General features: G+C 33.5%; 1 protein-coding gene across 1 annotated transcript in view; it reads right to left on the bottom strand.

Moving 5' to 3' along the window:
- The window catches only part of EYS (EGF-like photoreceptor maintenance factor), a 1472906-nt gene that overhangs the window by 1365054 nt on the left and 94055 nt on the right, over positions 1 to 13797 (bottom strand). The window contains 2 exon segments of the mRNA XM_087856898.1: positions 9805 to 9897; positions 9899 to 9920. Of these exon segments, the coding sequence (XP_087713024.1) occupies positions 9805 to 9897; positions 9899 to 9920 (115 nt within the window).

Here is a 13797-nt window from a genome sequence, read left to right as displayed (position 1 = left end):
AACCAATCATCTTGTTCTTCTTCTTTTTTTTTCTGACCTGCACTGATTCATCTGTGTCAATTAGTTACAGACAGTCCTAAATGTCAACTAACACAAGAAATGGCCTCTAAGAATAAATCTAGAATAACTTATTTCTGTGTTTCATGTGTATCTTTTGGAGAGGACCTATTACCATTCTTATATTTGAACTTATGTGTTCAGTTAAGGAGCTTCTCTAATCATTTTCAGCTAGCAAATTTTTGTGTTAAAAATAAATTTTCTTGAAATCTCTCTGTTTTCTTTCCCGTTGCTGGTATAACAAATAACTATAACCCTGTAGTTGAAAACACTTGTTCTCTTATATTTCTGAAGGTTTCAAGTCCAAAATCAGTCCTACTTGGATAGTCAAAGTTTCAGGTAGGCTAGCTGCTTTTGCAGGCTCTGAGGGGAAAGTCAGTTTCCTTGCCTTTTTCACCTTCTAGTGGTTGCCTGTATTGCTCGGCTCATGGGCAGTCCCTATACTTTCAAAGAACAATGTTCCAATCTCTGCTCCCATCATCACATCACTTTCTTGGTCGCAGACTTGTTCTATAGCCCTCTTATAAGGATCTTTGTGATTACATCACGCACATCTGGATAATCCAGGATAACATCATATTAAATCCTTGTCTTAATCACATCTTCAGAGTCTTTTTCCGTGTAAGATAAAATTGATAGGTTCTAGGGAGTAGAACATGGCATATTTGGAGTGCCTATATTCACCCAACCATACTCTGGGTTCCCCAGAAAATGGGCATGAAAGCTATGCCTTCAGTTTGTTTCACATCTACTTTTGATACCTCTTTTTAGGTATTTAGCCTTAGGCTATCTGCAGACATGGCTCTAATTCTGGCCAACAAGCACTTTGGGAGGAAAGTTCCTTCTTAGAGATTCCAAATGTAATATGAATGAGATTCACGTAAATAACCACACTTTTAAAAAATAGTTTCACCAATGATTTTTCCTGAAATTTTAAATGTAAAAACTTCATGATTTTTCCCTCTTTTTTTTGGTTTCATTATCAATGAGGATCTATTGGCAACTGCATATTCTCTAAGATACTGAAAGTGTTTATATTTGTTTCTTTAACTACGAACATTTCAACTATTCACAGGATTGCACTAGTTTAGATTAAGTTGTCACTTCTTATACTTATCACCTGATATAAAAATTCTGCTGAAAGCAGACAAAGGAAACAATAAAATATATGCTTGAAACTCCCTCCATTCCTCTTCTTATAAATTGGTAATAGTATAAAACCAGATAAAATCAAATTTTTAAATGTGAGAGGAGTTTTTGAATATATTCATCATTTAAGTTTATTCACCATTAGCTATTATATAGCTAGTACTCATTATTATAATCACATAGAAAATATGTGAAATTACAAAGTTATTACTTATTGTAAATCAGTTAACTTACATATCTACCCTGTATCTAGAAGTAACATTGAAATAAGCTCTAATTCCTGAGTATTTCTATTTTTGTCCTATAACTACTCTTAAGACACCAGTATATTTTCTGTACACAAAAGTTCTTGACATATAATAGAAGCTGTGTGGTAACTTTAATTTCTATTAATTCTTCAAAGATGGGAATACCTGTTGCTTTATTATTTCTGGCTGTCTAGGAAGGCAGTGTCAAGAGGACTCAGATAATACTCTGTGAGTCCAACCATAAAAAAAGTTTCTACCACGTTTTGTGACTAACAATGTAGGACAATAAAATCATTTGACAACTGGTTAAACATTAACCCTAGGAACATTTTTTTTTCCTTGAGTTCTTTGAAAAAATTTATTCCAAGTCAAAACATGTTGTTTGTGCTTGCTTATTTAAAATATGCTTGTGATTCAAATGATTAAAATATATTGAAGAACTAAAATAAAGAAGTAACATATGCACAGGAAAAAGACTTAAAAGTTTAAAGCTACTGTGAGGACATTATTCTCTTTCAAACATTATTTTAGGCAACAGTCAACTTCCCTACCAAAAATCTGAACAGAAGCAGGATAAATTACACCCTTAATGAAGTAGATAGAGAAAGCCATTGAGAAACTTGTCTATGAAAGAGAGAGGAGAGCAAAGGAATAACAATTGCTGAGGTATAAGACATGGATCAGAAGATTATTGAAGTGGACCCTGATTATACAGCCTTCCTAAAGGTACTTCAAACAGTTCAATGACTCTTTAATTTAGCCATTTTATGTTTAATAAATCTGGAATCCTGCTCCTGCCTCCTCCTCTCCTTAAAAACAAAGTAGAGAGAACTCCTTCTCATCACACATTTCATGCTACTTAACCTCCAAATTTTTCAACTAAATGTTCAATAATATAAATAAGAGGAAAAATTCAAACAAATTTGGGGTGCCTGGGTGGCTCAGTCAGTTAAGCATCTGCCTTCAGCTCATGGTCATGATATCAGGGTCCTGGGATGGGGCCCCGCATCAGGCTCCCTGCTCAGCGGGGAGTCTGTTTCTCCCTTTCCTTCTGCCTCTCCCCCAGGTCATGCTCTCTTTCGCTCTCTCTCTCTTTCAAATAAATAAATAAAATCTTAAAAAAAAATTCAAACAAATTTAATCTAAGTTAGTATTTCAGAGGGAAGGATTGAGAAGCAGAGTTTGTGACCAACCAGCCTATATACCTTTTTCTGAACTGAGTAACTACTCTATTCCCAACAAAGGAAGAAAAGAATAAGAAAGCGATTTGACTTAACCAACTCTATGTACCTAACTCAGTTGTGGGGCCCACATAAACCAGAAAAAAAGGTTTCTCAGTTTGGAATGCAATCTTATGCTAGGGGTCTGCCAGTTTGAGACAAAAGCTTCTCTTCTTTAAGTCTGAGGTTCTTTAACTTTCATGAAGACTATATTTCTTTCTGTGCACAGGTTTTACTATTTTCCAACTTAAACAGCCTAAATTCCTAAGTCGGGTTTTCTCAACCACAACAGTATAGATATTTGGACCTGGTATTTCTTTGTTGTGGGGGGTTGTCATGTACATGGCAGGATGCTTAGCAGCAAACCTGGCTGCTATTCACCAGACACCAGAAGAGTCAGTCTCTATTTGTGACAACACAAATGTTTCTAGACACTGACAAGTATCCTCCAGGGGACAAAAATTACACTCGGTTGCTCCAGGGATCTTTTGTATCTGACCTTACCTATTCTTTTCCAGAGATGTCTATATCTCTCACCATAAACTATGGCACTATCCATCCATTCTTTAAACCTCAAGAAATGTCTCTGAGGATTGATAAAGAATGAACATATTGGTTGAGGGTACAAATACAAGGTACCTTCAGCAGCTTAGGATAGTTATGGGTCAGTAGGAAATTGCTTCAGCTTTTCTGTTCAACTTAGGCTTTTGCAGCAGATCATAGTGTAAATATTAGATTTTTTTCATTTTGCATATGTGTTCAAACTAATATTTTGAGTGTCCATAACATATTTGGCTTATCCAATGTCCCTTTCTTTGATATGTTGACCTTTACAATTTTTTTACAGAAAAAAAAAAAAACAAAAACAAAAACAAAAAACATTGAGGGGTATTTTGTATATTATATAATTCTTCCACCTTCACCAAATGTACCTCTCCCCAAATTCCATGTCAAGCTAGCTTTGACTACCCCATTACTAAGAGAGAGGTCTCCTATTGGTCATTTTATGGAGTCTGTGCTCTTCCTACATAGAAGCATCCTTCCAGAGAGGTTCCCATCTGCTACACTTGGCATGGCATGCCTTTGCTGAAATTTTGCTGCCTTCTCTGGAAGAAGGGTAGTACGTACAAAGAAACAAAGACATCTACCCATGTAGAGCTTAAATTTCAGCCTAATATACACTCATAGACAATGAAAAAGAAATGTGAAGAACTATACTGTTATCTGGGAAACAGTGTATGGCAATGGTTTTAAGAAGAAACTAAAAGGAGATGACATGTATAAGCCAGAAGTGAGTATTTAACATTTTCAATTGGGTGTGTATAGAAGAACTCACTGAAAAGGTAAACATTTGAGAAAATACCTAAACAGAATGGAGAACCCCACAAACCAGAAATTTGGGTCAAAATCACACAGAACAGAGTACACCTTGTTTTTTCTAGGAACGTTGAGGGCACTGTTGCTATTTTAGTGTGAGCTAGAAGGAATATGAACATTGAGCCTCTGGTTTAATGCTTACATGATCTAGCCCCTGAAAAGTCTAATTTTGTGAGCCTTCAAATTCTTGTGTGCATGTGTGTGTGTGAAACAGAGAGAAAGAGAAAGAAAGAAAGAGGGAGAGACTGAGAGAGAGAGATTGAGAGGGAGAGAGAAATATTCTGTTTAGATTTTCTGTTGTTGCAACTAAAATTTTAAAACTCTTACTCCTACCCCATATGCAAATTGTATTCATATGGAATTCTAATTTGAGCTTTACTTCTTTCAGTGTTCAGTGTGAGTTTGCATAAGTCACGCTTGCTGAAAATTATTGTAAAAAAAAAAAGATTTAACTAGAGGATGGAAATAGAAAAGAGGAATGAAACAGATGGTAAAGTTAAACTAGATGAGTTTTAAATTTTGTTTTTTTGTTGGTTCCCCAGTGAAACCTTATAGGAAACTTAAAAAGATGAGATAAAACATAAACTGCTTTCTTATATCTGCATCCCTGAACCAGTTATAAAAGAAGAGAACCAAAGGGGCTATGTATAAAGCTCTCAAGGTATTTTCTTTGATGGTATAAAAAGCAGCAGTCAACAATTCTGTCATAACATCAGGAAGTTATAAAATATTAGGATAGGCACAGACCAAAAATTGTGGCTCTAACTATGTATAATATCTATTAAAAATGAAATTAAATTTATTAGAAAATCATTGAACTCTAAGGAAAAGAAATCCTGAATCATTGTTATGAGGCAATGTAAATATCATTTAATTGCACAGTGTCTATAATTTTAATTTATTGTGTGCATAATATCAACCATATTTTTTTAATTTAGTGGCTGTAATTTATTCATTTTTATAAACATGAAAATGACAATAGAACAGTTTTTCCCCTTTTTCACTATGAGTTTGAGTTCTTACTTTTTTTCAGTGATTTATTTTTGGTGGTTATTAGAAATCTGACTCTCATTAGGGAAGTAACAATTGTTTTATCATGGGGGCTACTTATATTATTAATTTTGAGATTAATATTGACATTGTGAAAGTGTTTGATTAGAAATTCCTCATTCACAATTTCAATGAGAAAGTTCAGCATCCTCCTGCCACTTTAATTATAGAGAAAATGAATTGAAAAAAGGGAAATTTAACTCATGATGAAGAGCATGGCTTAGAATTAATAAGGTTCTGACCTACATTTTTTTTACACCTAATATTGTCCAGCCTGTTGCATTCAATATAAACTTCCTAATCCTAAAGTAATAATGGAATATTCTTTTCCTTCATAATACTTCAATTAAATGTATATTCAGAAGAAATAAATCATTTTTTCTGGATTATAAGTTTAGTCTAATTCCATTAACAGTAGTAAACCACTGCCGCATTGTTGGCTTATTTCCTTTTAGCCCATATTATGCATATCTGTACAATACAAATATCACCCAGGCTCCACTGGCCAACACAGCTCGGGTTACCTTCGTGTTAAGTTAGATCTGGATTTTAAGTCAGATCCTCTCTGTGATTCCCTAAGCCATTCTTCCCCATGATTCTCTGTGGCTCCCTGCTTCCCTGTCCCTGCATGTTATTAACTTGTCCCCAGACTACATAGATCCCAGGCCTCAGATACTTTACTCTTTCCATTAAGTCAATTCAAATATATAGGGAAAATTTACATTTGTTAAAAAATGGCAAAGCCCTGAGTGATTATGGGGATGGATAAATCAGAAACCGCATCACCTTCTGCCATCTAACTGGCTCCCTCCACCCCCTGCACTTCTTACTGCCTGGAAAAGCCTGGCCTCTAAATATATGATCTTTCATGATGTTGAACGCTCCGGGAGGTGAAACCCAATGGATAATCTCTATGGGAGTAGTGCTGCCATGCCTGTTGACCTTTCCCATAACACAGGAAGTATATATTTTATTTTATTACAAGATGATAAATACCTTATATATACACATCTAAACCCAAGTTACAGTTAGAATAATATAGCCATTTTTCATCAGAGATTTTGATCTGAGTATTTTCCAAATATCACAATACACTTTAAAAACATAGTCTAAAGTGGATGCATATTATATTATAGGGACACATTATAATATTTAAGCTACTCTTGTTGCTTAATTTGATTATTTTTATTCTAAAATAAACAACAACAAAGTGAATATTTTCTACACCTGTTTAATATGATCCTGCTTTCTTACTTCAGGTATTTCTAGATATTGAATTATTACAGATGAAAAAACTGTAGGTATATACTCTAAATTGCCAACTGGTGGTCCTAGTTTCCCTGAATACATGTGAAAATACTGTTGCATTAAATGTGTATACTTTTGTGTTTTAATGCAGAAGTATAAAATGATATGTCCACATTGCCTTAAATGATATGAATTGAAAGCAGCACAGATGAGGGAAACCTCTCAATGCTAAGGAGCCCTGAAAAAATGGCTCTTGACTCTTTATGGACTTGGTGGGGAGGTATAGAAAGAGAGGTAGGAGTGGAAAAGTTTTAAGTCAATGTGGAGAAATGTGGCTCAGTCAAGGCCCCCTCTAAAAAGAGGTATCCCTAGAGGCACACGGGAAATTCCCCAGCTAAAGCCGTCTCCTCCCCCATAATGAAAAAGTCCTCTGAATAAGGTACGTGTGTTGCTGAGAAGAATGATCTGCAACTGTTGTGTGTGCCATTTTGTATTCATTTAGGTAAGTGGATTGATAGTACCATTCACATTTTGTATGTCCTTACTGATTTTCTGTCTACTTATTCTACCAATTACTGAAAGGAAGTATTCATATCTCAACTATAATTGTAGTTTTACTTATTCCTCTTTTGAATTATGTCAGTTTCTGGTTCATATATTTTGAATCTCTTATCAAATGTGTAATAAAGTATGATTAGTTGGCCCACTTATTTTTATGAAATAAAGTCCTTCATCTTTGATAGTTTCTGATATTGAAATCTACCTTATTAATAAAACTACACCAGTATTTATTTTGCCTAATTTTTATATCTCTCTTATTATTTTATTTTGCTTAATTTATATATATCTCTCTCATTATTTCACTTTCAATATATCTTTATTTTTTCATATAAAATGAGTATCTTTTATACATTTGAGTTTTACTTCATGTACCATTAATAATCTCTGCCTATTAGCCGAAGTGTGTAATCAATTTATATTTACTGTGATCCTGGATATAGTTGAATTTAAATGTATCATTTTGCTTGCTTTAGGCCTGCTTTCTTTTCTTTCCCTCCAAATATAAATGTATTTGTTTTCTCCAAATAGGAGGATTGTTCAAATCTCTTCCTAAAATATTATAGTTCATCATATAGTCTCTTTGAAATTGGCTGATATATTCAAAAGTTAAAAATGCAAACATCAGAGTAGAAAAACAAATGTTTGTTAAAAAATGCCAAAATTCCAAAAATTCATTTTATAGTTACATGGTAAAAATTATTTGAATATAGTATATATTTTATTTTCTTCAATATATCACATTGAACTTAAGTATCATGAAAAATAATGTTAATGCCCACCATTCATAACATTACACAATCTGAATATATTTGTATATATACATTAAAATTTAAATTAAACTAATTGAAATATAAACTATGTCAGAACCTCTATATAGCCATAACTAGGATTATTAATCAGCAGAGAAAAGCATATTTTTGAAAAAATATTATAGTATTAAAAACATTGTAATGCACATTATCTTCATCATCACCTAAATTCTAACCCATTGAGAAGCACAATAACATTTCCTTCTTGCTAATATTTTATCTAGTGGAAGTCATTAAACTTGAAGTAGAATTACAGAAAAAGCAGATTTGGCAAGGTGATGATAAGTCTAGTCTAGTTCCTTAAAAAAGAAATTAACACTGGGTTTAGAGTCAGTAACACACAGATAATTGTTGAAATACTAGACTAGGGGAGATTTTCCAGGAAGAAATGATGGTGGAGGAAGAGAAATTTAAAAATAAAAGTCAGAGATAAATTCACAGAGACTATCCCAAGACAAAACAGAAAACCAAAACCCAAAACATAAATAGTATAATATAGAAGAAATTCAAACCAAAGCAGGAAAGACATTTCAATTAGACAATCTCCTATTAAGGAAAGGGTAAATATGTTTTAAAGGAAAAAGAGATGCTAGTACATTGTTTATACTGAAAGTAGATATGTATAGTACCTAAAAGTATGAGTTCTAGAGTTGCTTGGAATAAGTTTAAATCTAGCTTCATCCATCCCTACCAATATGTATGAATTCGGGAAAATATTAAAAGCTCAATAGACATTTTAATTTTCTATAAAATGGAATGGTATTTATGTGAAGATCAAATGAAGTAATGACCATAAACGACACACTACAATATCAACATTTCATAGCTGCAAAATAAATGTTATGTTCTTATCCTATATGTTCTTGCATAGCAACATTATTATATTTTAGCGTTTGTTTCCAGAAGTATACACATAAATTTGTCCATGATTCATTCCATAAATTGACTTTTCATTACTTTAAAAATATTTTATTAAAATATTTTGTATTTAGAGAAAACAATAAAATGAATGCCATAATCCTACTGTCAATATTTGCCAAAATAGTTTTAAGAAATAAAGCATCATAAATAGATTAGAAGTTCCTTTTGTACTCTCACTGATCTTTTCCCCATCTGTCTCTTTATAGAGAGCCCTTCTAGTAAAGCCAGTGTGTATATTTCTAATATATGTGTTTACACCTTAGCTATATATTTATCAATCATAGAAAATATGGACTTTCTTGTGTGTAAAAATTTAATCATTATCAGACTATCTGTCTATGTCAGTCTTCAATAAGATTTTAAAATCCAACATTATGTTTTGATATTTAAAAGTATTAACACATGTAGCTCTTGTTTGCTTATTTTAACAACTCATTATAATCCCATGACTCTGCCATGATGAATTTATCCACTTTCCTATCCACAGGCTTTTGTTTGTTTCAGATTTGGTGTGAAAATTCTTGTGTATGTCTCTTTAAGTGCATGCCTTGTAATCTTTCCAATAGACATATATGAAAGTGGAAATGCTGAGTTGTAGGATATGCCTGACCGTGTGTCCCACACCCATCGTGCACTTGTACAGTCATTTCAAAAACTATCCACCAGCATGGTGCACTGGGTGTTATACACAACTAATGAATCATCGAGCCTTACATCGGAAACCGGGGATGTACTGTATGGTGACTAACATAATATAATAAAAAATCATTAAAAAAAAAAAAAAACTATCCACCAATAAAAAGCTTACCTGTAAATTCTAACTACCACACCAATTTTATTCTCTATAAACTAATTTATAGTTTAAGAGCTTAAGGCATGAGTAACTGTGGTTTTACATATACAGAGATATATTGCCACTACTCAATTAGCTATATACTTATTTTATAACAAACACACTGCCTAGAACTCTTGTTAATGCCCTCCCAACATAATTCTTATAAGTTAAAAATCTCTATTACTAAACTTTATATAAGTCATGTTTAAATATACATATAAAGATATAATTCTCTGGTTTAGATTAATAAAAGCATTTGAAATACAGACTGCCTGAAGCTATTGTATTTTCAAGTGCTAAATTACTCTGCCATGTATTAAATTACTTACTCTGAATCTTCCACTTATATTGAAACACCATCCTTCATTCAGACAGCTGATGCTGAGCAGTCTACAGTGGTCAATTACTTTCTCACAGTTTTTTTCCAGTAAATCCTATGAAAGAACTGTAAATACATCCATGTAAATAAGAAAAGTTACAATTTAAATATTTTTACAAAAGCCTATTAACAATCTGACAAAAATAATAATGCTTTGTTTAAATTACATACAACATATATTATTACCTGACTTTTTTAATCATTAATTTTGTCTATGCATGCTTGTGTTCTTAGCAAAGGAGAAAAAAATGATCTATTTAGTGAGAATCAGAGTAAACTACATTCATTTAATAGTCTTAATATTATCTTTTGAGAATTTAACAGTAAAATCAACTTTAGCCTAACTGAATATTTAACAATAAAATAGAGGTTTTAGAAAACTATTGGAATAAATAAGAAAACTATTAAAATGTGAAAAAAAGGTGACAAGTGAGATTTCTAATGCTTAGTAAAGCCATTATATACTGATGATGTGCTACAAGGATTTAATGACATACATAAATTTGGGACGTAGTATAAAGAGTTACAGTAAACAGTAATGGTATGGTCACAGTTAGGCTACTTATATGGTTTTATTTATTGTCATCCTTACTTTTTTTTTTTTCCTAAATAAAGCAGTCTTGTAATATAAGTGCCGAGGAATAAGCTTTTTTTTATTGTAATGGCAATGCCTGACATTAAGCTTTTGATTGCCAAGGCATCAATTTCAGACATCCATCTTGAATAAACATATTGCCCGCTAGTATGACACAGCTACTAGCTACATGAGATAAGAAGACAGGCCTTCCCTAACCCATGAAGTTCCCTTTATACAAATCCCTGTGTAACTAAATAACCGGCCACTTCCTTTCCCGCTCCCTAATTCCCACTCTTTCATTCTAAATACACCAATAAAGAGTGAATCTGTGAAACTCTAGGCACCCCACTCTTGACCCCAATAAAGGCAGAACCCTAGGTCCACCCAGTTTGCCTTTCTCTCTCTCTGCTAGCAATTGGCTGCCAGCCTGTGCGTATGCCCTTTATCCCCCAGGACTTGAGTAATAAACCTTATTTTTCAAAGATCCCTGATGGTTGATGCTAAGTGCATCCTGCAAGTGTACGAACCACAGAGGCCACAACGTGGGCTCCTGTGGGGGAAACGTATATGGAGGCTGCCATGAGCAATATCAGCCCTGGTGAGTGCCCGAGGCATTCCTAGCTGATAGCATCTCTATACATAGGTTGAGACACACACAAAACAAATCTGGATTCCGGTTTACTGCAATTCATTAGCTGCAATCAATAAGATGCTAAGAATACATGGTTTAATGTCTTCCTTTGCCCTCACTCTCATTAATTTGTAAGAAATATTATTGTACTTTAAATCACGGTTAGTAAACTTTCTATTAAAAGTGAATGGAGCACCAAATTAAAGGACAATGTGTTTCTCTAAAGTAGATACTAGAGATTTTAAGACCAAAAGAATACTTTTTTCCCTTCTTTTTAGAGAGAGAGAGTGTGTGGGGTGGGGGAGAGAGGGAGAGGGAGAGAGAAAGAGAATCTTTTTTTTTTTTTTTTTTTTAAAGATTTTATTTATTTATGTGACAGAGAGACAGCCAGTGAGAGAGGGAACACAGCAGGGGAGTGGGAGAGGAAGAAGCAGGCTCCCAGCGGAGGAGCCCGATGTGGGACTCGATCCCGGAACGCCGGGATCACGCCCTGAGCCGAAGGCAGACGCTTTAACGACTGCGCAGAGAAAGAGAATCTTAAGTAGGCTCCATACCCAGCACAGAGCCCAGCACAGGGCTAGACCTTATGACCCTGAGATCATGACCTGAGCCGAAATCAAGAGTCAGCACTTAACCAACTGAGCCACCCAGGAGCCCCCAAAATAGTTCTTAAGACTAAGTTGTTAGAAGCTGATTTAATAACAAAGTGAATTGTATCATGTATTAATTATTTCAAATATCTTAATAAGAACACAGGATAATTTCATAAAAGAAGGAATCAAAGGCCATGTTGACACAGTTTAACTGAAATATCATCAGTAAAATACTTTAGTAATTCTCTTTTCCTGCTGTTCAAGGAACAGCCTGGCATTTTCACCTTGTAAAATTAAACCATTCCTTCATTTATGTCAGGAATACTATCCATTTTTTTAGCACCTACTATGTGCCAGCCACTGGGCTGTTTTAACACTATTTTCTTATTTTCTCATTCAATCCTTATAAACCCTGTGTGATACACATTATTACCACTATATTAAATGAAGGAGAAAACTCAGAGAAGTTAAGAGATTTACTTTGGCCATATCACTAATTTTAGAGCTGTTATTAAAATTAAGTATGGTCTTAATTTTAAATGTATCACACCTGCTACTCCATTAATAAAACCTGTTAGGACATGTTTACCTTATTTCCCTCATTCTGAGGATCCACATAGAAACCCAGAAATTACTCCAAGTACCACTTTGTTGTGAAAGGTATCATTCCCACCCTTTCTTACTGGGGATAAGGAGTAGCAAGAATAAGAAAGCAACAAAATATCCTCAAATTTTGGTGCATTGTACTTATCGTGTCTGAATTCTCGTTTGAGAGGGAATGAATCAAACTGTCTAAGACTGGCTAAGGACAGGTGTGGTATTTGGACTTATATTATTCTGAAGTATGATTTCCAAAGAGAAGGATCAGAGGTATAAATAAAATGAAGAACTAATATTCAGTCCTTCATGAGATCAGATCAACAGGTTGCTGAATGAAGATTAGGGAGCAGCAACTCTTTAGAAAGATGTTTCTAAACAAAGGAGAACTTATTAATTATGAAAAAAAATGTGCCAAACTGTTAGCACTCTCACAGTATACTAAGAAGGAAGCCCCAAAAGACCATCTAAAATACTTGGCCTGGGGAAGTTTAACCCAAAGGCAGAGGAAACCCATAATGAGAAAATTTTCCTGTTGAGTTACAGGCTATTAAGCCTCCATCCCTCTACTCCAACTCATAGTTTGAAATCTAAGAGGAGCTTTTGAATCTCACCCTAATGATACCCTAACAACTCAGCCTGCAGCCAGGGAAAGAAAAGGCTTGACTAGTATTCTTGCCACTTAAGAATTAAAACAAGAGAAAACAAAAACAAAGAAAAATAAATAAAAGCAAACTCTAGAATAATATGGATGCTTGAGAAATTCTATGACAAAAGTGCAAGTAAAGATGAAAGATGCTAAAGATAAGGGAAAATACATAAAAGAAGAAAGGAAATTCAAATAGCATCAACAGTTCAGCTCAATAAGTTAAACAGATAAGACTTTTTATGAAATACAATATAGAAGATACTATGGTGAGATAGTATATAAATAGGGAGGTGACTTAGTGGCTAACAAAAATTAAAATGGATCCAATTGAGTTAAGAAAATAATGTTTGAAATAAAAGTAGATAGAAATATAGATATATTCAATATAAAAAATAAAGTCAGAATTGTTACCTTACTCTTCCCCAAAAATGTCAAAAGTGGCATACAATTCATATTTGAGAATATATAGCAAAAAGTGGAAGAAAAAGAATATATAAAAAATGAACACTTAAGACACAGTGAATCAGAATATTTTAACAGTTTGATAAGGGCAAAGACACATTTTATGAACTGGTCTGTGTGAAAACTGGAACATAATATTTGGCAATTTAAAAAATTCTGTAAATTATATTGTATTTAGTTTTTTTTACCCTTTCTTCATTCATATTTCAACCTTGATAAAATAAACTACATTGGCTTACTTAGACATTCCCTATGACCTTACAATATTAAGCAAAAACTGATTTTTTTTTTTTAGTTTTTTTTTTCAGGACATGTACAGTACCCAATAATTTTATTTTAAATGAAGACTTAGTACAAAATTACACTGAGTACATTTCACATCAAAAGGAAAGTACTACAATTAATAAGGCCAGAGTCATTTATTTAAAAAGATC

Source organism: Ursus americanus, chromosome 29, assembly GCF_024610735.1.
Source record: "Ursus americanus isolate L20-20 chromosome 29, mUrsAme1.1.p, whole genome shotgun sequence".
NCBI classification, from domain to species: Eukaryota; Metazoa; Chordata; class Mammalia; order Carnivora; family Ursidae; genus Ursus; species Ursus americanus.
The sequence above is the reverse complement of the archived record's forward strand: the minus strand, read 5'-3'. Positions and strand labels throughout refer to the sequence as shown.